The 26,076-nt window shown below is 36.6% G+C and overlaps 3 protein-coding genes, 1 long non-coding RNA gene and 1 pseudogene across 10 annotated transcripts; all 5 read right to left on the reverse strand.

Moving 5' to 3' along the window:
- Positions 1 to 1,411: 1,411 nt before the first annotated feature.
- LOC149729284 (uncharacterized) lies at positions 1,412 to 3,198 on the reverse strand. Of its 5 annotated transcripts, XR_016385940.1 has the most exons (4): positions 2,963 to 3,098; positions 2,725 to 2,833; positions 2,509 to 2,663; positions 1,412 to 1,917 (listed from the first exon to the last, which is right to left on the reverse strand). XR_016385940.1 is itself a non-coding variant. In XM_089887470.1 (3 exons), the coding sequence occupies exons 1-3, from the start codon at positions 3,196 to 3,198 to the stop codon at positions 1,613 to 1,615; spliced, it is 324 nt and encodes a 107-aa protein (XP_089743596.1). In that variant the 3' UTR covers positions 1,412 to 1,612. The 5 variants fall into 5 exon arrangements, 2 of the variants coding, with proteins under 2 accessions (XP_089743596.1, XP_089743595.1); XR_016385941.1 differs by lacking the exon at positions 2,509 to 2,663 and having other exon boundaries at positions 2,725 to 2,784; positions 2,963 to 3,103; XR_016385939.1 differs by lacking the exon at positions 2,509 to 2,663.
- Positions 3,199 to 7,592: 4,394 nt separating this feature from the next.
- LOC149729285 (uncharacterized) lies at positions 7,593 to 25,633 on the reverse strand. The gene is made up of 2 exons (XR_016385773.1): positions 25,163 to 25,633; positions 7,593 to 8,213 (listed from the first exon to the last, which is right to left on the reverse strand). It is a non-coding gene; the product is annotated as an uncharacterized LOC149729285 (long non-coding RNA).
- Positions 14,308 to 17,366, reverse strand: LOC149729286 (uncharacterized; annotated as a pseudogene).
- Positions 18,161 to 19,576, reverse strand: LOC149729287 (uncharacterized). The gene is made up of 5 exons (XM_089886861.1): positions 19,375 to 19,576; positions 19,220 to 19,312; positions 18,849 to 19,162; positions 18,525 to 18,713; positions 18,161 to 18,388 (listed from the first exon to the last, which is right to left on the reverse strand). The coding sequence occupies exons 1-5, from the start codon at positions 19,436 to 19,438 to the stop codon at positions 18,161 to 18,163; spliced, it is 888 nt and encodes a 295-aa protein (XP_089742987.1). The 5' UTR covers positions 19,439 to 19,576.
- On the reverse strand, positions 19,668 to 21,519 carry LOC149729288 (uncharacterized). Of its 3 annotated transcripts, XM_089885931.1 has the most exons (5): positions 21,175 to 21,519; positions 20,834 to 21,057; positions 20,093 to 20,233; positions 19,882 to 19,982; positions 19,668 to 19,795 (listed from the first exon to the last, which is right to left on the reverse strand). In XM_089885931.1, the coding sequence occupies exons 1-5, from the start codon at positions 21,462 to 21,464 to the stop codon at positions 19,793 to 19,795; spliced, it is 759 nt and encodes a 252-aa protein (XP_089742057.1). In that variant the 5' UTR covers positions 21,465 to 21,519; the 3' UTR covers positions 19,668 to 19,792. The 3 variants fall into 3 exon arrangements, with proteins under 3 accessions (XP_089742057.1, XP_089742058.1, XP_089742056.1); XM_089885932.1 differs by lacking the exon at positions 19,882 to 19,982 and having other exon boundaries at positions 19,669 to 19,759; XM_089885930.1 differs by lacking the exon at positions 19,668 to 19,795 and having other exon boundaries at positions 19,802 to 19,982.
- Positions 25,634 to 26,076: the final 443 nt, after the last annotated feature.

Here is a 26,076-nt window from a genome sequence, read left to right on the forward strand (position 1 = left end):
AAGTTACATTCATTCATTCATAAGGGTCATGTCTTACCCAACTCTACTATAACATAACAAAAACAATTAAAAAAAGCAGTGATTTTATTGTTATAATTGCCAATTATGTCTTAGTTTTTCGATTAAACATAGCTCCATAATATGCTGACCCAGCACTTTTTCCTTACTAGTTTATTTTCAGCAGCTTTTTATATTAAAATTGATTATGTCTCACTAGTACAAGCAGTGATTTTATTGTTGTAATTGCCAATTTGCTTATCATGCTAACTGGTTTGGCCTTTACAGTCTGTCTATATAGACCTACTAGTTATTAGGCTGCATAGGCAAGGGTTAGGCTACTACAGCAAAACTCCTTACTCCTTACAACACGGGCTTCCTATTTCTACGCTGCATTCTTGCTTATAAATTCCCACATATGTGATTATTTTACACCAAGGTGATCCTAGAATACAGATATTATAGCGGCCATTTTCGATACCTTCTTCTGGTGCCACCCAAAGTCCATAGAAATCACAAGTTAAGAAACGTAAAAATTTGGACGCCATTTTTGTTCGGCGGGAAACACAAACCTCGTATGCGTATGTATATAGCATAGTAAGGAAATGCGTAAAAAAACGATTTGTTTAGTTTCTACAGTAATTTATGGTGTGCATTGTAATTCATAAATATGTTTACAGTTATTATCTGTATTGTAATTATAAAAAATTAGAGAATATGGTTGGATGTTGTGCTCCTAACTGCAGTGGAAGCAGCAGTGCAACCCGTAGACTTTTTGCCTTTCCATCGGAACCAGAAAGAAGAAAGCGATGGACAATAAACTGCAGGAGAGGTGGCAACTGGTTTCCGACGACAGGCAGCCGTTTATGTGAAGTATGTTTTTGAAGAAAAAGCTATAGTACATATAATGTTGTAAGCGAAGTATGCCCAGGTTTAGATTTCAAGAGATTTAGAAAGTTATAGCGTTTTTACATAAGTTGAAGTTATCCAGTTTAAAAATATTTGAGCTAGTCGAAATAGGTTAAGCACAGCTTTTGTTTAGACTCATTTCGAAGAAAATCAGTTTGAGCAAAATCGGAGAGACGGGTGGAAAAAGCTCAAACCAAATGCTATTCCAACACTGTTTGAGGTTCCGAATTGTCCCAAAAAAATTACTGGGAAACGGAGAATTTTAAAGCGGGCAAGCGAAGAATCCTTTTTAAATATTAACGGTAAGTTTGATTTGTGATTCCAACACCAAACCTAACATTTTTAATGTGTTCATTTCAAAACAGTCGGTACATTTCATGACCACACTTATACGACTAAGTATTGTGCTCTACTACCTAAAAAAAAAGAAGAAACTGAAACAACTTTGGACAACCTTACATGTGGCAACTGCAAAGAACTGCAATCAGAAGTTCGCTGTTTAAAATTTCAAGTAGGGGTTGTTTATTTACGTTTCAGGTTTACAAGTGGTGGTATTAAAATATATTTCCATGTTTAGGTGCAACAACTAAAAAGACAAATTAATAACATGCAAACAAATCTGCAAAATTGCTTTAATAAAGACCAGTTGGAAGCACTGAAGCATAGACACGCCTCCAAAGGCAATCAGTGGTCGGATGAAACAGTCTTAACAGCTCTTAAAATACGCTGTGCAACTGGAATTAATGGGTTGGTGGTTAATAGTTTTAAAAGCTGTGTTGGTGCTAATTTTGGTTTTGCAGATACAATTTTCTTAGGGAGCTTTTTTACCCTTTGCCATCGTACAGGACGTTGTGTAACAGAATAAAGCGTTTGGATCTTCATCCTGGAATACAGCATGTCATCTTGGACTGGATGAAAATTAAAATGCTTGGACTTCAACCCCACGAGCGCTCTTGCTGTATTCTAGTTGATGAGGTCCAAATTGCTAAAGCTGTTGAGTATGACCCATCACTGAAAAAGTTTGTGGGATATGTCAGCAGTGAATTCTCATCCTCGCAGTTGGTGGCCTCACACGTTTTGTGTTTTATGGCAAAGGGTATTGCCACCAAATGGAAGCAATTAATTGGTGAGTGTTAACTATATACGTACAAACGTATGTTACATACCTATACCATTGTTGCATGATATATAATTCAAAACTATGTTCTGCAAAAAGTAAACAGTACATCAACAATAAAGGGCATCAGACAATTATTTGCACATTTATTATTAAATCAGAGTTAACAATTAACATAAGCACAGATTTTCGTGTTGTATGCCGAGCAAACGCATCTAACCTTTAGGAGCCTGTATAGCTCCTAAATGCCCATGAGGTCCGGGCACAAATTTTACATTTTATTTTAATTCGTAAAAATAGGTATAAGTCGTATTGCATATCATTTTCATTAAATGCATGTATGCTATCAACAGCTTTTAAAGGAACATACCAACAAAATTTAAAATGTGTATACGGATAGAGATACTCAAATTTGATCTAACAGCCAGTTCGATTTCACCTAGTTTTTATATAGGCTATATTGATTTTCTAAACTTTAGTTGTACCTTTAAATCACAATTAAGAATCTCTGACTCTATCCGTATACTCATTTTGAATTTGAGTTTTTGTTGGTATCTTCATTAAAATCGAGTTGGTGCATATTTGCATACTACTACTGCAACCTGATTATTCGATTTGAAGTAGAAGCTATGGATGCAATCTTGGAAAATAAAGCCTCTTAAAGTAAAGTTAAGGAAATAAAAAAATGTCTTAATAGTTACCCAAAAGCAGATTTTGCGTCTTCTCTTTTTATTGTTGCAGGTGCTGCTGAACAAAGTGACCTGAACAGACGAGAAAGATGTATTGATTTGACAGCTCCCCATGAAAAACCTGATAAAAAAATAATTCACATTCTGAATGTTCTAATATGGTATGAATCATTAACAGAAAACTAAAATAAATATTTGACAGGAAGAAAAGGCAGCGTTGCAGATTAAAGATGACAAAGTTATTACTTACCCTGCGTCCCTGCCTTTGGTTGGTAAAGTATGATCCTTCAAAGGATTCCTGGATCCTCTATTAAATTGAGCAAGAAAAAAGTTTTTTTCATTACTAAAAAATTCCTTGACTCTTCCTAAATCTATAACAATTTTGCTATACATTATTATGTTTCCTCTTCGTTTTAGAAATTTTAATAAAATGTTTGGCAAATACAATTTGTGTTTTAAAATTTGCTTGCTGCAGCCTGTACACATGTCAATTTAATAGTAAGTTGTGCGTCATGCGGAAGATGATCAAATGGGATTCTTTACATACATAAACAAGAATTTGCAACTAGACCATGAAACAATTTTAGGGCAAGCTGAATCCCGCATACCAAACAATTAGAGTGATGCGATGTTATAACATCAATTTAATAGAATAAAGTTTCAAAAAAAAGTTATACAAAAACTTAAAAAGGAGCTAAGAAATACGTTTGGTCAATTGCCCGGACCTTTTTTTACAATAAAATGTATTTAATAATAAGTAAAGGGAGGCTGTGTCCTTTTCAAATCCTATTTTATATCTAGCATATTTTTACACTGGAAACTCAATTGTTGGAAAAGAGTTGTGGTGTTTGACAAAGCAACTTGTAATGGAACTTGGAAATCGTGGGTATCTTGTAAACGCCATTGTCAGTGACATGGGTGCTGCTAATCAGGGAATGTGGAAAGCTGCGGGAATTGTTTCTAACAGGTTTTAATACTTATACAAAAGTTAAACCTGCTTTAAACACTGTTTAGACTAAGTAATTGTTTGCAGTTGGTTTAATTTCTAACATCTTGTATTACTGTTGCACCAGGGATCAGGTTGTTTGCAAAATTCCACATCCTTTTTCACCAAGTTTTGCCTGCATTTTATTGCGGATGTTCCCCACCTTTTAAAAAATTTAAGAACTTCTTTCTTGAAGCATACTATTCTTCTTCCAGATGATATAGTTTGTAAATATGAGTTACCATCAGCAGAGGTAGGAGATTTTAGTTTTATTTGAAGACCAAAGTATCAGAGCCAATATATGCAATGCAGGTAGATTTTAGATTTGTTCGTATGCTGGTTGAACAACAGGAGGCAAAGGACCTAAAACTTGCCCCAAAACTTACAAAAAGGCACATAAATCCTAGCAATTATGAAAAAATGAGAGTTAATATGGCAGCTCAGGTGAAGACATACTTATTTTTATAACCAATTTGTTCTAATATATAAAACATTCCATCAATTTAATTCTAGATTCTTAGTCACTCAACTGCAGCTGCTGTTCGAACACTTTGTTTTAGTGGTGAATTACCGAGTGCAGCTTTAACAACAGCTTTTTTTTGTGAATATTTTAATCAATGGTATGACATAATGAATTGCCGTTCATTCAGAGATGGACTTTTTGAAAAATCAAATGAAAAGCTTGTTCAATTGCGAGAGGTAAAAGAGCAGAAACTTCTCACAATGTTGCATTTTTTATTGTCAGTATGACACTGACAGTATATAAAACAGTGGTCATCCTAGGTACTTGATGTTATACAGAGAATGAAATTTCCAAGGGATGCGTGGAAGCCTGTACAATCTGGAATGAAATTGTCCATAAACAGCTTGATATCCCTGCATTCCGAGCTTGTTCTTAATGGGGAGTTTAAATTTTTGCTAAGTGGCCGATTTTCTCAAGATGCTTTGGAAAATCTGTTTTCACAGGTAAAATACATATTGTAGTTGCACAATATGAAAATCATCCATATATCAATTTCATTAGGTAAGAGGATATGGCAGTGCTCATCCAAAGCCTACCCAGTTTCGCAATGCATTGAAACTGATCATGATTGGGCAGTTTATGGATGTCCCCTCTACTTGCGACTATGATGAAGATGATAGTCCGCATTTGTTGAGCTTCATTAAAGAGCATGAATCATTTGAAGAAGAACCAACTACAGCAGAAAGCATGCCCTTAATCGATGTTATAATGGATGTGGCTCCCCTTGAAATGGATACCATTCAAAAGAATGGTCTGTATTATGTTGTAGGTTGGGCCTTAAAGAAGGAAATGAGCTTGATTGAAGAGTGTAGTGGTTGTAAAGCGGCTTTTACATCAAGTGATGAAAGTGAGCTTTCACAACGAGCAGCAGCTGTTCTTACATGCCTTAAGTCCTATACTGCGAACCACAACCTAAGTCCCCATGATGATGTAACATACCACTTATGCCATCCATCTCAGCAAGCCTTTAATTTTTTTAAGTATGTTGAGTCAGTATTTTGTTTGAGTGTCCATAGCTTCAGGCATATGTCTTGCTTAGAGGCAGAAATTGTGAAGAATGTTTCTTTAATTGGATACAATTTTCCAGATTGTCACTCACTTCTTTCAAAAACATTGCTTCGTTAAGTTAAGATTGCATATATATGCTAAGTGTGTAACTTCCAAATTTAAAACTGCTCAATTCGCCGGTAAAACTGCTGCGAGGGCAAATATTTTGTAAATATAACTGTTAAACTGTATACATTTTAGCCAACAACAAAAATTTATAACGTTCATAATAAACTAACTTGTTTTTAAGTAGTACCAAAGGTTCCTGTCCTATTAAAATGTTAGAAACGCGACTGTAAATGCCGAGTTTGCCCATACAGAAGACATTTCTGCAGTAGCGCCATTGTCAACTGTAGAGTAGCTCGAACAAAAATGGCGTCCATGCACGCGTAAACAATAGACAAGTTAGTTGCTTAACTTGTGATTTCTATGGACTTTGGTGCCACCCACCAACCTAAAATTTGGAAACTATACTAACTAGAACCCAGCGGTACCGATTCTGAAATAAAAATTTAAAAATTCCAAAAAATATCAATTATGAATATTAATATTCGTCATAATAACATATTTATAAAACAGTCTGATTTACCGCTATGGTTAATTGCGCAGACTCGTCACGCTTGAATGTGCCGATCCCATGTGACCTTCTTTGTTTCACGTTAGGCTGTCTGCTGGTCTGCTGAGCGTTTCTGTCAAAAATTTTACGTTTTGCATTTTTGCTGTAGTCATTGAATTGATCGTTAATTAGAATTAGGAGCGTTTTCGCAGTTTTCGCCAAACGTATATAAAACCATAGATACCTAAACATATCTATGATAAAACGAATAAAAGCGCTATTGAATCATTACTCAGCAAAAAATCGCGAAAAAAGTCAAAAAGAATTTTAGTAGCGCGGCTACTCCACAAGAAAGCATGCATATGAGCATGACCAATATTTTGTTGGTAATTTTTGTGGCACCGTGAAACAAATAATTTTAAAGACTGTGTTGTACGTAACATAATTCTACCGTTTTTGTAGGTAAAAGCATAGTAAATTTTATTTGCAAAATGGCATGTTCGAGTAAAGCTAGTCCAGCTCAAATTGAAGAAAAAATGCTTAGTTGGAGTGAATGGGAAAGTTTATTTGAGGAAAGTATTTGTGAGGTTATTTGTGAAGCTGATGTTTATTGTGAAACAGAGAAAAGTAAAGTAAAAAACATAAACAAAGAAGTACAGTTATCAGCTACAGATATACAGATTATTTATAATCTAGCAACAGAGATGCATCGGCCATACCATACTTCTCATACCCCATCAGACCTAACCATGCCTCAACCATGTGCAAAATTCATTGGTGAAATAATGGAGGAGTTTAATAAGGATTCAAGTCTTCCAAAGTTGTACACTTTGTATCCAAAATATTGTTTGAATGCGTCTCAACTGCTTGGGTTTCCTCAATTTTATGCTGCACAGTTGTTGATAAAACTGTTTGATGCAGTTGCAGGGTACAACAAAAATAAGTCAGAGATTGTAGTTGCAGGCGTTGATGCAACAGAAACAGGTATAGTTTACCATACTAAAATGTAAATAGTAAATGCTGTAGCTAAGTTGGTATACTACGTTTTAGAGATTATTGAATATTTTGGAGGATTTCTATTGAAAAAAGCAAAAAAGAAATTTCCAGAATCAGGAGAGATTATAAGTTATTTATCAAAGGAGGAGCCTGAAGGTAGTTTTGCAAATTTAATGGAAATGGATGAAAACACCTCCTATTTCCAACTGAGCAATTGATGCACATGTTAATAAAACAGTGTCAATATTACCTTCACAATATAGAAACCAGTAAAAGTTTAATGGTGATGATTTTTAAAATAATTTTAAGTAAGCTGAAACAGGATCCATTTTTTACAAATTTTTGTGACATGCTGTGTAGTGAGTCTGGGCAAAACAAGCTTATCATTGTTAAAGTTTTATGTTTCAGAAATATTTGTTGAGGTATTAGGACACAACTTCGCAAAATATGCTTTTCGTAGTTATAAAACCAAATCATCAAAGTTTACACCAGGTTTAAGAGGCACTTTAAAAAATATACGTAAAAGTTAGAATTCAAAACTAAAACTTAGTTCGTTTTGGCATTGGTTCGTTACAAACACTTGTCCAAGAGTTTTTTTTTCCGAAGGTTGTGTTCCCACCTTTTATCTTTTTAATAATTTTACGCTGTGATATTGCTGTCACCACGTATCCTATTTGACTAATGTCCGGATTGGTATTTCGTCGCATGTAAGACCATGGCCTACTAAAGATACGGCCCTATAATTCGGTTTTGACTGGTCCGAGCTAACAGGCCTATTGTTTAAAATAATGCCCATTATTAACACATAGTCTCGCATTGTTTTGCGATTGTTACGTAATTCAAAACGTGAACTTTTTAAATAGTTTATTAAAGGGCCTAAACACACCCCAAATGTACTTCGCTTTAATCGATAGAGTGTGTTTTTCTAATTCCAACGACACCTTACTTGTTTTAATCGGTTCTGTATAACCAAAGATATTCCAGCTCAAACACCGTGAAATTCAAAAAACTGATTTGAAAGTTGCGTGGCGAAAAAAATTGAGAAGTGTACTACCCACGTGACAAACACGTAACAAAATTGTTGAAGCGTGGCCGCTCTCATTCAGAAAGGCGAGAGGCAGTGTTTTCAGCGAGAAACGAGAGAACAAAAAAGCACAAAAAAAACGCAGGTTTCGCTTTTACGAATGAATCAGTCACGTGACTAGTACGTTCCTACGTCACAAACACGGAGCTCGTAGTAAAAAAAAGATAGCGCTAGAGATCACTGTTTGAGGACGAATATCTCCGCCTATACTGGACCAATTTTAATAAGCAAAGTATTTTTGGAATCAATAAAACGGTCGCTTTATGAATTTACCATAAAAAATAAAAGTGACGTGGGGTGTGTTTAGGCCCTTTAATGTAAAACAATAATGAAAGCAATCAACGTATAATATGTAAACATCAGAACATATAAAATCAAGAAAATTATAAGACGAACGCAGTTATTTACAAAATCGAAAACGGTAAAAACACAGGAAATTTACTTTGTTCTTTGGCGCTTTTTAAATTCCGTTAAAACATTTTTACGCACAGAGTTGTTGTCAAGAATTTGTTTTTTTGTTTTAAAATATGTTAATTATTATTTTAACAGCAAATTTAACAGTCCATTCTCGTCCGGCGCCGTGGCTCAGTGGTTTAGGCGTCTGCATCGAGAACCGAAGGGCCCCGGTTCGATGCTCGACGGCGGTACTAACACTGATCGGCGTATGTGTCCTTGGGCAAGACACTTAACGGACATTGCTCCAACCCAGCGGTCACTTATGGGTTGTCCAAATTACAGTCATACACAGGAAAAAACAAACAATTACCCACAAAGTTGCATATATGTGGTGACTCGCTGCCCAGACGAGGATAAACCTTCTGTGGAAGTGTGTCCGGTTGTGACGTTGTGAGTAAGAGTGTAGTTCGCGAATCGTGTGAGAACGAGTTCGCAGAAATAGTCCGCAGATGGAGAGATCTTTTAATTAACTTTTTAGCAACATATCCTGCAATCACCTGAGTTACTTCTAAACTGTCTTTACACAACTGCACTACGTTAACATCATCCTCCATCTCTTCAAGTTTAGAAACAAATTGTGTAGTTATTGATGGGTATTTTTTTACGAGAACATCTTCGTCCCAAAAACTTATATCCGCTTTCAACAAAGATCGACATGTTAAAATTTTTTCGGATGCAGATACTTCACGCAAACCAACAAGAAATTTTCCGCTGCTCATTTGGCGATATCGGGAGAATCGCCGTTCAATCGGGTCGCTTTGAAGCTTTCCCATTATCACATAGTCATAGCTTTCATCTAGCAAATCTCGAACTAAGTAACATTGGGAACGAATGGTTCGGATTAAAGCAGCAGAAGTTTGCTTTGAAAATCAGAACGTGCTGCAACTTGTTGAAAACCAAGCATCCAGCCAATTTGCAAACCACTCCAGAAATGTAAACCGGTCATCGCCGTGAACTAGAGCATTTCCAATAGGATTGAGATGAAATCTGGTCTTAGAGTTTACGCATGTTCACCACACATGAATCATATACAAAAACACTGCCATGTCCTGTCTTAAAGGGAGGTAACTTTTGCACGCAGCAATTGTGCTTTCATGGAATAATGCAAGTGCGAGCGAAACATTTTGCTTGTTGTTTTGTGGATGAAGTGATGTGAATGTTAGTTTATTGGCTTTCCTCAAGTTACTAGTTAGTGAGCTATCTTTATCATATATTTTGTGTAGGTCGGCCCATGATATATAGCCAGCATCACACGATGGTTTCTCTGACTGAAAACTCCCAAGGTATGCCGGAAAATTATCTAATTGGGTAAAGCTAACAAGTTTTTTACCTCTTGCTGTAAACCAAGGCGGCAATGGTACCGGATTGCAACAGTATTGTAGCTTTACGTGCAAATCTTTGTCTACTTTTATCGCACCAAGTACTCGGGGAAAATAAATTTCAAAATCAAGCTTGTAGTAGCTACAACACATGATCCCCGGTTTTCGAAAAGTATACCCTGGTGGACAAGTACCTGCAGTTAACTGATCAAAGTAAGCAATTTGGTCACGATTTATGAAGGTATCCTTTTCATCTTCAGCATACGGTCAATGAAGAGGGGGCTTTCTGGTTGTTTCAACCGTTGGTAAGCAAGATGCTTTCTCAGCAAGGGCGATCTCGGACGGTATTGTGGGGACTGGATTCAATTGCCAATTCAATTTATTCCTACATTTCCCAAGGATTAAAAACTGCGGTTCAAAATGTTTGATGTACATGACATTGTTGTTCGTTGGGTAAAAATTGGGGTCATTTACAAATCTAATCCATTGCCTTAATAACTCGGGTTTGTCGAATGGAAACGCAAACGCAGACAGCTTTTCGGGATTTGAGGCATAGCCAGATTTGCAACCATAAGCGGCACATTTATTTACCATTCTTACTATCTTCAAACAAACAAAAATATACCAGAATAGAGTTGTATCACGATTTCTTGTATATTTTCACGATTTCTTGTATATTTTCACGATTTCTTGTACTAGGTTTTTGGTCTGATAAAAGCACGCCTCCCGCGAAGTCGGCGCTGTTTGCATGTATTAGCTCTAGAATTACCACAGCTATCCAAGTAAACCATACGATCAAATGAACCATAACTGATTTAATGAGCCACTCGCAGTTTCGCTGTACGAGAGCTCGTACTTAGACTTGCATGGCTTAATCTTTGAGACAAGCATATCACTACTGGCAGGATCAACCAGGTAACGACGTAACCGCCACCCTTCCTGATCTTCAAATCTTCGTATCATTATCTTCATGTATAATATCATACTACAGTACGGACAGACAAAGCAAAAAATGCAATTTTGAATTACGTAACAATCGCAAAACAATGCGAGACTATGTGTTAATAATGGGCATTATTTTAAACAATAGGCCCGTTAGCTCGGACCATTCAAAACCGACTTATAGGGCCGTATCTTTAGTAGGCCATGGTAAGCCCGCTGTGACGAAACATAAAAAAGTTGTTATTGGCAGTAAGACATCTATTGCATTGATATAACTTGTAAATAAATGTACCAAATTTCCAAATTTTGCCTCCAAAACATCATGGGTTAATGTACCAAGACATACATAGGCTATTGTTTTTAACAATCGTTCAGTGATTAAAATCATGTTTTTGGTAGTAAAAATAAGAGCTTCCCAGGTGGGCTTGGCCATAATTCTTTTCTCTTCAAAGGAGGATTTATTGTTAACTTCATTCTGTAAAATAATACAAAGTAGCAAAGGAGAAAAAGGATTGAAGCGAAACAACATTTAACAAGCGATCACAGATCTAATGAATGAACACGTTTTAAACTAATTAGCATAATATAGTAGAGTCGGGGAAGATGGGACACCTTTAACACATAATATCCAAATAGCCTGATCGTGTTTTAAACAATTAACAACGGTCTGTGGAAGTCGTGAAGATACGGTTTTATAATTCATTAAATGTTCTTTGTTTACTACCAAATGAAAAGAGACGGTCGACTGGGCTCGATCAAAAAAAAAACTGAAGTAACCAACAAAACGGGTTCTAGTCGCCATTGGTGACTGTAGAGCAGTAGGCAGAATGTATTTATACATGTATTATAACTAATGAAACTTATGACGTATGAGGATTGAGTGATTGGTAAAGAATATGTGTAAATACGCTTTGTACAACTCCTGTACCATGTGTTTATTGTAAACTTACACTAGTTAACTTTGTCGTCGCATAAACTTACACTAGTTAACGTTGTCGTCGCTTAAAAACGTTTGTTTTCATGAATTTTGACAAACCGTAATCACGCAGTAGTTAGGTAATGTTAGAAGTTTATATTACTCATATTGTATTATTCATATTGCGGCTGCATAAAGATTTATTGCGAGCGCTAAACTAAGAGAGCGAAGAAACGAGAGACGCGGTGTTTATACCGAAGATAACGATAAGAAAAAGGCACTCGTCTACGCTTCGGTGCACACACGCTAATGGGGTAATGCATTTCAATTTCTGCCACTAGGGGCGATCACGTTACGTCCTTCGCTACGTATTGTCTGGTAACTAAATGAAATTTTGCATAAAACATGGAGTATTCACAGCGAACTGTTTCGTGTTTAAAACAAGAATTAATGAGACGAGGTGCAAAAACAACTGGGAAAAAAGAAGTCCTGATTAAAAGGTAAGATCCAGATAACTGAATTATTTACCGATAACGGCGACAAGGTTTCCTGGGTATGTTGTGAACGTGCAGACTTTAGATAGATTTTGTAGCAAGTTTTATAGTTTTTAGTAATCAGTGAGTGATTAATTTCACTACAATGGCATGAATTGTAGCCTGTGACCACTTTGTTCTGTTTATTCAGATTGATTGATTATGACAGAAATGAGAACTTTGAAAATGTGTATTCAGTTAATAGCAACGATACCAGATTTAATAGCAACGATACCCCTAGCAACGATACCCCTAGCAACGATACCCCTAGCAACGATACCAGATTGGCCTACATCAGATAGTGGTACTTTTGAAAGTTTAACTGAAGAAAGTGTTATACCTCCAATATCAGAAACTTTTTTGAAGGTGCAGTAGATATCAACTAATAGTGATGTAAAACGTTAATAATACTTACTAATGTATACAATACAAAATTACAAAAACAAACAATTGTGTTTTATTTCAGGTTTATTTCTTGTACCGTGGCGCAATAGATCGTATGCCAAACGATGATCTCAAATCATTACAAAAAGGAAGGCTTTTACTTGAATCTGGCAAAGTTTTAGCTTGTAGTATGTTTTCTAAAAACCATGACGTTTTTATCACTGGTGTTGTATCAGCATCCATGAAGAAAACAACCTCTTATTGTTATAAAATTAAAATTAATGCTATGCGAGAAATTCTAAATACGGAATGCAAATGTGCAGCTGGAAAAGGCCCCCACTGTACATGCAAACATGTTGCGTCTGTCTGCTACCTGCTGATACATGCAAAAACATCTGGCACAGTGCTTCTTCAGAAGTCCTGCACAAGCCAGCTACAGATGTTTCACCATCCAAAGAAGTTTCATAGAGGTATGTAAGTTTGTTTTCATTATAGGAAATTTTATTTAGCCAGTAAAACAGCCACAATTTATATTTACAGGACATCCAGTAACCGTTAAAGAAATGGCAAAAGAAACTGGGGTAAATGAATCCATCTTTGATGATCCTAGACGAGAGGAGCACAGGAATATGGAAGGCTACCAAGATCACGTTCGACGCTGTGTTGTTCAATATTGTGCATCTACCTCAAAGAGCATCACTCTTCGATACTTGTACAACACAGCATGTTTAATCACCGCACAAATGGACCATGATTACCTGCCATTGCCATTTGTGGAATATATTGGGCAGATAGACAACTAGCAGTAAGAAATTATGATATTATACCAAACAGTTTGCGTTAAATACAACTGCTGTTTTTAGATTACAAATGAGCAAGCGTTGACAATTGAACAAGCTACAAAAGCACAACATAATTGCAAGCAGTGGCACAATGAAAGAAGATTTAGGATAACATCATCTCGCATTGGTGAAATACTTGCTGCTACTTGTAGAAGGGACATGGATAAATTATGCGAATCTATGTACAGCATTGCACCAATTATTGCACCATCTTTATCACATGGTCAAAAGTATGAATCTGTTGCACTGCAACAGTTTGCACAGAAATACCATCTCCAACTGCAAAAAATTGGTTTGGTAATTAGCACAGAAACTCCCTACCTGGCTGCAAGTCCGGATGCTGTCATAGTGGACATGGATGCCATTGTGGAAGCTAAATGCCCATGCACAGGCAGAGAAGAGAAAATTACGCCTGGTAAAAACATAAATATTTTGCTCAAATTCAGTCTCAACTGGGAATTTGTAAAAAGAAAAAGTGCTTTTTTGTAGTGTACACCCACTCTGATTTGTTTGTACAGGAAATCCACCTTGATAAAGACTTTCTTTAAGTGTCCTTTCAAAATTAAGTTCATTTTATACACAAGTTTGGAGACCTTTTATTAGCAGGAAAATATCCCATAACGATACGTTATTTTTTAAACTTTTTGGTATGGACTGAAGTAAATCATATTATTAAAGAGTACCTAGACTTTTTTTGCATGTTCTACTAATATACACAAAAAATGCCGTAGGTACGTTCAAGATTATGATTTACTTCAGTCTTTTATCAGAGAAATGTTTATATTCTAGTTAAAGGGGCATACTAACGAAAAATGAAAATTTGTGTATTAATAGATAGTCAAATGTAACCTAAAGATGCCATCAAAGTTTGCCAAAACGATACAGCTTTTAAAAAAATCGCATGAAAAAAACCTGCTGGATTAAGAAAAAATGGCTTTTGGGCATATCTATCAATAGGGCCTACACAAATTTTGATTTTTCGTTGGTATGCCCCTTTAATAATATTGTATATATTTTAGTTAATAATATTTCTTCGAAAGTTGGAAATTGAAAAACAAATAAAAACAATACGAGATCCCAATGGGAGCAATTGATGCGAAAGAGGTTGTGTCAAAATTTTATACGTTTTACTTAAGCCAATCACACGCTCTACATGAATACGCTCAGAGGCAATTCTTCTGTCTTTTACAGCATCTTTATAATCTAACTGATGTTTTCCTTTCAACATTACTGGTGTATTCACAAAAACATCATGTGCCGCAAATAGATCTTATACTATTATCCTTCGGTCTGCCATGATGCTGTTCCCTGGTTCAAAATACTGCTTGGCATTCACACACAAATCAGAACATTCAATAATTTGGCGATCACTGACAGATCCTCCATAAGCAGGGGATATGTGAGATACTAAGCCATTAGGGGTTATGCCAATCATTATCTTCAAGGTGTTTCTGTTTTTATACGACGAAAATGTATAACTTTGCACATTAATGTTAGTTGGCTTCTCTATTGGGATTTCTGTAGCATCCAGAATAACTCAAGGGGTGGGAAATTTTGCTTTAACATTGCTTGGTAAGTACTCCTTCACTTTATCATTAGATGGCCATGTATCGATTTCCTTGAGTTGAAAATACATGAAGTTTACCCATGTACGAAATATCTTTGAATATATCTTTGCGGTTTTAAATCTGAAAATTTAGTCTAAAAATTATAAATATATATTACGATTTGATTTCAATAAAGAGATTAAAAAAAAGCTAGAATTGAGAATTAGGATAAGTGCGGAAAAAATCGGCATATCAGCAACAACCAGAGTCCGTATATAAACATCAGTTATTTCATGTCGCCCATAGAAATCACATAGCACACAGCAAATGCAGAGCCATAGAAATACATAGGTGTTTATACCAGAGTGTTTATATACGGACTCTGGTTTATACCAGAGCCATAGAAATACCGAGTAGTCCAACCCATTGTTACGTAAAAGACAAATTGAACGGCAATTTGGGTCCAAAATAACACAGTAGGTATAGGGAGAATGTCTGTTTTTCGGTAAATTATAGAAAAACTTGACCCTAGAAACAAATTTAAAGGTTAAAAAATGTAAAAATCATGTTTTATTTGTTTTCTGTATCAAAAAAAGTCAAAAAATAAAATTAGAAGCGGTTGATTTGTGACATTTTAGTCATTTAATGCGGCTAAATTAATATATTTTTTCAAAAAAATGCTTGGTAAGGTAAATAAAAGCTGTTTTACACCGTTCCACAAAAGGAAAATACAAACAAAACCTAAAAAGTTCGTTTAAACCTATTGCCAAAGTCACGGCTTTTGCTCTATTTTGGACACACAAAGACGGCAGTTGGACTACTCGGTGTTTATACGACTCTGGTTTATACACAGAACTAAAAAAGAATAGAACGCGCATCTCCTATGTCGGCAAAGGAGAGAGCACGATACACTCTCTCTCTTTTGCGGGTCGTTCCCGTTTACTATTGTAGTCAATGGAATCGAGGTCGTTTTATCTAGTTTTTCTTCATTTTTTGACTTGATTTAAAGTTATAGGGTAAAACAACTATTTTCTAATATACAAATATTTCTAACAAACCGTTTGCTTGAAGGTTTTTAATTAAAATTATTAAATAATTAAATTTTCTAAAAAGTGGTAAACTGTAAGCGTTAACCTACCAAATAAGTGAACTGGCCTAATAAACTGGAATAGTTAGTGTAGTTTTTGAAATAAACAGCAAAAACCTCTTAAAACTACTATGCGCCTATCTTTTACAATGGAGACCAAGCGAAATGGGGACGGAGTTGGCGGTCACGTGAATAGAAAAAAGAATATATCACGGTTTTGGAAAGTTGCGCGTTCTACTCTTTTTTATTTCTGTGGGTTTATACGACTCTGAGCAAATGGGGCTAAATTGATCATAGACATAATATAAATATGAACGTATATAGCTAAGTTTAATATATTTTATGTTTTTAATACAAATACAGGATGCAGAATAAAGAAAAATCAAATTTTTAAGTAGATGTGTAGATTTATTAAAGCCCAAAAGTGACTTGAAGTTTTTGAGTTCTATAAATAAACTGCGACTAAGCAGAAAAATCTTTTTAAAAATACCCGTTGCTAGGGTAAACAATCGGCGAAATTAGCCCCATTTGGTTGCCCTGTAAGATTTCTATGGTGATGAAATAACTCATGTTTATATACGGACTCTGGCAACAACAACAACAAAGCCAAGAACAACTGTTCAACGAAAAAGGATCTATATGACCAGTAACGTGTTCAATAACGTGTTCAATAATACTGTACGCTTTGAAAATTAGGTCTAGTCATTCTTTTTCTTGCCCCACTGCAGTGGTTCTTAAACTAGGGGGCGTGAAACACTCGGAAGGGGGTCGCGAAAAACTATAAAATAAAGTGTTATTACAGTGGTAAATAGCTAAAACACGACGCAGGTAAAAGTTAAATTAAAAAAGCAAACCTTTAAGTCTGTTTTTAAACCTCTTGCACATGCTAAATGATGAGCTGTCAAACCCTATTATGACGTAAATAATCGCCGTGCGAATTACTATTATGTTGTATTTAACTGCCAGGCAAAACAATCGCTATTATGCAGCAATGAATCCCTACTATTTCGTAACAAACAGTCTACCTGGCTAAGAAAAAAATGGTAAATATAAGGTTAAACTACAACGTAAACCGAACGGTTATTTGATTTCACTTTTGCGTTGATCGCGATAATGTGTTTTACCAGAGTATACTAAAAGAGAGTATGACGGCTGAACTTGTCCATTGTCTTCGTCACGCTTGAATGTAACTGCTCTCACGCCACACGGTTGCTGGGCAACTCAATATACGTTTGTTCGTGCAACTTCATAAATTTCGGTTTTATGTAAGACTTGTCGTATTTTTAATTACTTTATTATGGATTCTATGCGCCCTAGTTTTGATTGGAGTACACTGCCAGCTAACATCATCAATGAACTTTCGTTTGTTGATTTTGGGGAATCGAATAATTGTCAACGTACCTCATCAGCGGTAGAATCTCCAGTCTTGACACCCATATTAGTTGCTAAGGAAGTTAAAAACGACCTAGTTTTAACCGGAAGGGGAAACGAACTTGTTAGCAAATGGATAGAACGGTTCAGCAGCAATAAAAAATCTGCCGAATTGCTAATGCAGTACCCCCAAGTTTGCATGGAAGCGCACCTTTTTTTTGAAAATGAATTAGAGAATAGTACAGCAGCAAAACATTTATTAACAGTTATAAGAATTATCACCAAGCCAGATAGTATAAAGAAAGTTGAAGGAAATTTCGGATCTAAGAAAGTGAAAATGATATTATATAGTATTTAGGAGGTTATACAGTAAGGAAGGCCTCATCTAAATTTAAGGATCACCCGGCACTGCAATATCTTCAAACTGATAAACCGAATGGAACATTGATTACTGTTATGGAGAAAAAAGCTGGATGTCTTAAATATCCCTCTGATGAATTTATGTATCTTTTACAAAAGTCTTATTTATATCTTACGCAGGAAATTCATAAATCACCAGTCGATATTAATTTCAATTTATTGTCTGATAGTATTTGCAGTAGTAGTTATTTCATTTATTTTATCAATCACATTAAATCAGGCTGTTTGGAATTTGAACAAAACTCTAAGGATCTCGAAAATGTTGTGGCATACTCTGTTAAATTATTTGTTAGAGTATTATCATACAGTTATACCAGAAAATTAGTGCAGAAGCTTCTTCAATATTCAAACAAGCAGTCACGTGGGCTGAGAGGTGATTTAAAACGAATGTAACATTAACGAATAAAAGCAAATTTTACATGTATGTGTCATGTGATCGGTTATGAGTTAATGTAAGATGGAATAAAGTTAGAATAAGATGGAATAAAGTTAGAATTTGGCCCGTTTTGGCATATGGGTGAATGACAAACTGATGTCCAAGGATTTTGAGCCCCATGAGTAGTATTACCACCTTTAATTTTTTTTATAATTTTTCTTTGGGTAATATGCTGAATTGAGTATGCTACTTGTGATATATCAGGATTTGTTGACCGACCACCATGACTACGCTGTAATTAAAATATCTTATTTAATAAAACATCCTAGTAACAATGGATAAACTATACATACTGTTAAACTGAAGCTTGTACATTCACATGTCTAAAGATGAAATATAGGTCGTAGGTGTAATAATAAATTACTTACAACGTTTCCAAAAAATGCTTCCAGCACATCTTGTGTAAAAGTGTGAAGGCAGACATATTCAAGACAATCCAGTTGCAGCAGTTGTTTACACAGCCCAATCATATTTCTAGATGTAAATATCAGACCTTCCAATGTGGGATATGCAATGATTCGTTTTCGTTGATTTCCATGTTTGTTTTTAACCTCCTCCTAAAATTGGCATCAAGTGTAATTTCAAGATAAAAAATATTTATTTAATGTAAAATTGTACACTGAATCGCATGAAACCTCACCAATTTAACTTTTAAACTACATGTTATAATCATTTTATTTAAAAACTATTACCTCCCATTTGATTAACTTTTCAATAAATTCATCTTGTAACCACTGTAACCTTTCATCATTAACATGCCTGATTGGATATGAGGCCTTACAGTTAATTATATCAAACCACCTGTCGTACAAAGAGTTAAGGAATATCAAGCATTCATAACAACACACTAATACTGTAAGGTGCAACAGGTAGAAATCATTTCGTTTTTCACATTCGTAGAGAAGTTCCCAAATTATTAAGGCTAATTGTTCTGCTGGTGCAGATCTTGTAGGATACCATGCCACAGGAAGTGACAATTCCCTTTTTATAGATCGTACATAAAATACTGCAAAAACAGGGTTATCACAGATGCAACCATATAATTGTAACTGAGTAGCTTTACCTAATATATGACTTGCTAATTTTGCATCAGTGCCATGAATACCTTCAACAAACCCAACCAACTGCCCTTGTTTAATGACCAGATTTTCTCGTACTAAAAAGAAAATGTGATTATCTCTAGATGAAATTACAGTTGTGATTCTGATTTAACCACACCTTTCATTTCATCTAATGTAATGTAAGAAGGCAAATACTTGTGCTCCATCTGTAAACGATCCATTTCTTGCAGTGCAATTAAACTGATTCCAGGTTTTGGATTGAAGCAATTTCTGCATTAATGAAATTATTTGAGAAATCAAGTAAATAAACACAATTAGTCGTACCGATATTGTCTGATTGTTGAAGCTGAAGGCAAAATCAAAGCTCAACTGCTTCGAACATGTTCATAAGCAGCAGGCGATCTGCAGTAAAACTCTATTGCCCAACGTATTATGTCTGGATGATAATGCCGTCTATTGGAACTTTTTACCATATTCTCCTTCTGATGTTGAAAAAACAACTGTTGCCATTCATTTGTAACTTTTTCTTCCAAGTCAGTCTCCTTCAAATGTATATTTCAATAAAACATAGGACTTCACTGAAATCATAAATGTTTAGTTTATAAAAAATCTATAAAATGCTTAATTACTGCACTTAGCCTATACAATACAATTAGTCTCTTACATTAAGTGGATGATCATCTTCATATACCTCAATTTTAGTCAATTCTTTTTTAGACTGTGCAAGGCAAGATTCACACATATGATGATCACAATCGCTGTTCACTTAGATGGAAAATAAAAATAATTTTTCTCTGGGCTTTGGTGAGGTGAGGCAAGATAATAAATACAGTGACACTGACACACATAACTGAGTCTGAAAACTATCATTTTACCTATAATTCTGCACAAAGACGATCGAAATATATTCCTTGCTTTAATTTGATTGTGATCCCAATATGGCAGAGAGTGTAGTTTATATTTGGTGATTTTTTCTTCTGAAACTCCTTCACACAGTTTTATGCATTCCAAATCATCTGCAATACAGCTTCATAAACACTCAATATTTATTCAATGTATCATTTATAGCAGGGAACACAACTTACGTAAAATACTGAATAACGTTACATATTGAGGGTTTCCAACATTTATTTGTTTAAGCTGAACTTGCCATCCACTTTAAGCTACCTCTGCAAGACTTGCATCACTTTTAAAAACTGCTCTGTATAAACATAAATAAAATAGTTTCCTGGCATAGAATTTATATTCCAGCATATTTTCAATGAACTCCTATTTAACTTTAAGCAAAACTAAGACTTTATAATGGACTACATGATTTGAGCTTCATTTGCTTAATATTATTCCAAATAATATATCTGAATAATATAAATAACAAACCTGATATGAGGTATTAGAAAACTATCTATTCTCTTTTCTGCCACAAAATTGCTCTTGGATTCATAAAATATCCACTGAACCTTCATAAAACATGGAACTTATTATTCTGTCAATAGCTAGTTTTATCAATCTTAGCTAATGATAACATTGATTGGAAGATATGGCAGGGTAATATCGTGCTAGAAGTTTAAGGTTAAAAATAGTGGTAGAATGCTTATTTTCAAATGTTTGTAGCCTACCTGAGGAATTCAAGCGTTGCGAAGACTTTTTTAAATCCTGTACATTTTTATGTTTTTTCTTTTGTTGTAGTGTATTCCTTGCAGCTGGAAGTTTTCTTTGTGGTGCAGAAAAAGATGTTTTTTTGGGGAGCAGTAGGCATGGTCTTGCACCGATCTTAAGCTTTTTTATTTTGCCAGTTCTAATGATATCGTCTTCATTAAAATGTGCATCACATATTCCTGCCCTGAATTTGTTTTACATAAATCAATGTATAGACTATAAGAGCATATCATAAAACTGGTACAGTTTTTAAGTTAAATAAGCAATAAGCAGACACATATCGCGAAGGAAAGTTACTTACATTTCCCTATGCAGCATATTCTTTATTCTGTCACCTCCACTTACGTCTCTTACTGACAAAAGAAAGTTGGTCAATGAGGTAAAATGTTCTTTTTCACAAGCAGTTTTTACAAATAACGGATTTTTAACAGTAAACAGACTTCTATTTTGCATTCCGTTCTTGGCAACAGCTTTGCGGGTCCAATTACAACCAGGAACAGCACAATGCGTAGGCGCCATGTTCAGTATAGCGTGTACTCTGCAGCCTGTAATTTTCAGACGACAAATAATTACCAACGAGATCAGTGACATTGAAGCGTGACCAAACAATTACGTCATAATGGTTACAATGGCTGTCGTTGTACTATATGTTTTAAGTATACTATGGTTTTACGCAATAATACAGATACAGTCAACCAAGGGGGCGCGGTTTAAAGCATGTCCAATGTGCCAGGTTTGGCTGTTGTGGATCTTGGCAGAAATTAATTGAACACCACTGTGGCAACTTAACAAAAAAGGAGGGGGGCGCAACGCCGCGCAAGTTTGTTGAGATCATCACGATTTTTTGTCTTTTGGTGAGGGAAAGTTCCTGATTGCTCCCACCTTATCGGCCAGGGGGCCGATAAGGTGGGAGCAATTCCTTCTGCAGTTACTGTATGACCAAGAAAAGTTAATTGGGATACTCCGAATACACACTTTGTTTTTTTGTACAGCTAGGCCATTCTGGCGCAGACGCTGAAAAACTTGTCGAAGTAAACGCCTGTGCGATGCCTCGTCAGGTGAGGCCAACAGTATATCGTCGAGGTAAACAAAAACACCCTCGATGTCGCGTAGAACGATATCCATCAGACGTTGAAATGTCTGTGCAGCGTTGCATAGCCCGAAGGGCAAACGGACGAATTCAAAAAGTCCAAATGGGGTTATGACGGCCGTCTTCGGGATATCCGCGGGTGCAACGGGAATGTTATAGAAGCCTTTAATAAGGTCGATTTTAGAAAATACTTTCATACCTCGCAAATTTGCTGAAAAATCTTGCACGTGTGGAATCGGATATCTATCTGGTGTAGTCATAGCATTTAGAGCTCTGTAGTCACCACACGGGCGGAAGGTACCGTCATCTTTTGGAACCATGTGTAATGGGCTGGCGTAAGGACTCGCTGGTAGAAGAGCGGAGTCGCACTTGACGGCTGGAGTCGAGATCAAGAAGTCGTCGTCCGCGGAGATCAATAGCCAGGTTGTTGCTCGACAAGAAATCAGCGCCGAGTATGTAACAGAATACCCATAATTCTAATGTCACGTGTATCCGGCCGGCGGCCATTATTATCATCATCGTTGTGTAGACCGCATGTTAATCATAACTGAGTTCGTACTAATCGTACATATACAATACAAGCTTCTTCAAGGTCACGCCTGCTTATATAATCGAACCTCAACATTACATGGTGTCAGAGTGAGAAGATGTCTGAGACAGTACAGCTCACACAGCCTAAGTCTATGTGCTTTAGTTCAGCAAATTCTGCAGAAACTTGGCGTAGGTGGGAAGTTTCATTCCGTACCTACCATGCGGCAGCACAACTTGACAGCAAGCCAGGCAAGACCCAGGTTGCAATTTTGTTACACTGTGCAGGTCCAGAAGCGCAAGACATATTTGCTAACTTTCAGTTTAGTAACACAGATGATGACAAATCTGATAACATTGAGAATGTGATAACAAAGTTTCGCCAGTATTGTGAGCCAAAGAAGAACGTCATATTTGAGACGTACAAGTTCTGGCAGCGTGACCAACATGAAGGAGAACCTTTTGACAAGTGGGACAATGATTTAAGAATTATATTACATGGCTGTGAATATGGTAATCACAAAGACAGACATCTACGTGATAAAATTGTGCTAGGCATACATGACAGTGGTGTTAGAGAAAGATTGCTACGAGACGCTGATCTAACACTAGCTAAAGCTCTAGATATATGCCACGCAGCAGAGACAAGTAAAGCACAAATGAAGCAAATGATGGAAAAGCCCATTCAAGAACAGCATGTATATAACATACAGAGAAGGCCCCAGAAGACACAGAACTATGCAAAACTTAGGCATTGGGAGAACCAAAATCTGCATAAGAAGATGCAACATAGCAGTTGTCAATACTGTGGAACAGAGCATGCAGCTAGAAAATGTCCAGCATATGGCAAGACATGCAGTGTATGTGGTCTACGAAATCATTTCGCGAGAGTATGCAGAAAGCGACAGCAATCGAGGAAAGTTCATGAACTTACAGCAGACACTACACGCGATGAAGCAGATGTACCAGCTCTAAAAATAACATGTATAGGCAAATCGTTAAGCAAAGCAACAAAGATGATTGCTGAAGTAACACTACAGAACGCCTGCGACGAGAAAATGACTGTCAAATGTAAGTTAGACACAGGCGCAGAAGCGAATGTCTTACCGCAAACGCTATACAACCAGTTTAGGAATTGTACACTAAAGAAAACCAGGACAGTGCTCACGGCTTTTGGAGATCACAAGATACAACCGCTAGGCACAACATTATTGCGATGTACAACAGAAAGTGGAGGTGCGTATGATTTGATGTTCTACGTCACAGATGCCACGCAGTCTCTTATACTTGGTGAAGATGCCTGCGACCAGCTGAAATTAGTAAGAAGAGTAGATACGTTCACTACAGCTCAACAAGCGCTTACTTTGCAGCAGGTGAAGAGTGAGTACGCGGATATATTTACCGGAGCAGGTGAGTACGAGAAGCCGTACCACATTCAACTTAAACCGAACGCACAAGGTGTGATTCACCATCCGAGAAACATTCCCTATGCAATGCGACCACGACTGAAGGCGTACATGGACAAACTTGAAGCAGAAGGAATGATTGCAGACGTTGATAGACCGACAGATTGGGTAAGCAATCTAGTTCTTGTCGAAAAGAAAAACAAGAGTTTAAGGATATGTTTGGATCCGAAGCCACTTAATGTCGTCATAATGCGTGAACGGTACAGGATACCAACACCAGCTGATGTACAGGCCCATTTGTCTGGAAAGAAACTATTTACGGTTATGGACATGAAAGACGGATATTGGCATGTCAAGCTTACAGACGAGTCGTCATACCTTACGACATTTCACACCCCATGGGGAAGAAAGCGATTTTTAAGAATGCCATTTGGCATCTCATCAGCAAGCGAAGTCATGCAGAAACGAAACGAAGAAACTTTCGGTGACATTCAAGGAACACACGTCATAGCAGATGACATCATAATAGCCAGCGAAAATGAAGAGGAACATGACAAAATACTACGGAAAGTATTAACACGTGCCAGAGAAAAGCGAGTCAAGTGCAATCAAGACAAGATTCAGTTCAAAGTGAACACGGTGGAGTACATGGGAAACCTTGTTACTGAGAAAGGATTGAGACCTGACGACAAAAAGATTGAAGCGATTGTTAATATGCCGACCCCAAATGATGTCGCATCGCTTCAACGTTTGCTCGGTATGACAAAGTACCTTGCACAATATATTCCCAACGAGTCGTCAATTACAGCAGATAAGACCGCGAAAACAATCGTGGAACACTTAAAAAGCATGTTTGCTCGTCATGGAATACCGCGAGAAGTTATAAGCGACAATATGCCCTTTGCAAGCAAGGATTTCTTGGATTTCGCAAAATCATGGGATTTTAAAACCACAACGTCGAGCCCGAGATATCCACAATCAAACGGTCAAGCGGAAAGAACAATTCAAACACTAAAAAAAACTACTGAAAAAGGCTTATGATGATGGCAAAGACCCCTATCTAGCAATCTTGGAGTACAGAAACACACCTATCTCTGATTTACAATATTCACCAGTTCAAATGTTAATGAGTAGAAGACTGCGCACGAAGATACCAATACATAAAGATCTACTAAAACCAGAAGTGGTGGATGCTTATGTAGGACTAAAGAAACGACAACTAAGGCAGAAACATTATTATGATAGAGGCACTAAAGCCTTGCCACCATTAAAGAAGGGAGATGTTGTAGGGTATCGAAAAGATGGTCACTGGAAGAAAGCCATTGTCACTAATCGAGCGTGTGAACCTCGATCCTATATCATACGAAACGAGTTGGTAATTTATTACGACGCAATCGAAGGCAACTGAACAATATGCCAGGAGTCATGGTAAACACCTACGTTGATCACAATGACTATGTACCAGACACCCGATCTATGACGTCACAAAGTCAGACCAATGTAAACAACATGCCCATAGTAAATAATAATGCTTCGTCAACAGAGCGTATATCACGCTACGGTCGCCCAATTGTAACGCCAGCTAAATACCGTGATTATTATGTGTAAATATCGCACTGGTATTCATATGCTTGTGTTTTTTCCAGTCAGTTGTCAACATTGCATTTTTCGTTCATTGTTTATGTGTAACGATGTACTCATTTTCATTGATTGACATTTCGTTTTCACAATGTCTCTTTTTAAGAAGGGAAGTGTAACAGAATACCCATAATTCTAATGTCACGTGTATCCGGCCGGCGGCCATTATTATCATCATCGTTGTGTAGACCGCATGTTAATCATAACTGAGTTCGTACTAATCGTACATATACAATACAAGCTTCTTCAAGGTCACGCCTGCTTATATAATCGAACCTTAACATTACAGAGTAGTGGTTGCGAAACATCCGCAAGGATAAATGTCCATTCAAAGGTTCTAAAACCCAGGTCCAGCACGAGGTCCTGGGTGCCGTATGATTTGATAGCCGATCCGTTGGCCGCGGCAAGGTGCAGCACGTCCACTCCTCGATAACGTTGACGGTGATGTCGTGAGGCTGGAGAAACGCTTACTACGGCTCTTGAATCAACAAGGAACCGACGTGCGGAGGTTCTGTCCCATACGTACAAAAGGCGGCTAGTT

The sequence above is a fragment of the Ciona robusta genome, chromosome 10 (assembly GCF_009617815.1).
Source record: "Ciona robusta chromosome 10, ASM961781v2".
Taxonomy (NCBI): domain Eukaryota; kingdom Metazoa; phylum Chordata; class Ascidiacea; order Phlebobranchia; family Cionidae; genus Ciona; species Ciona robusta.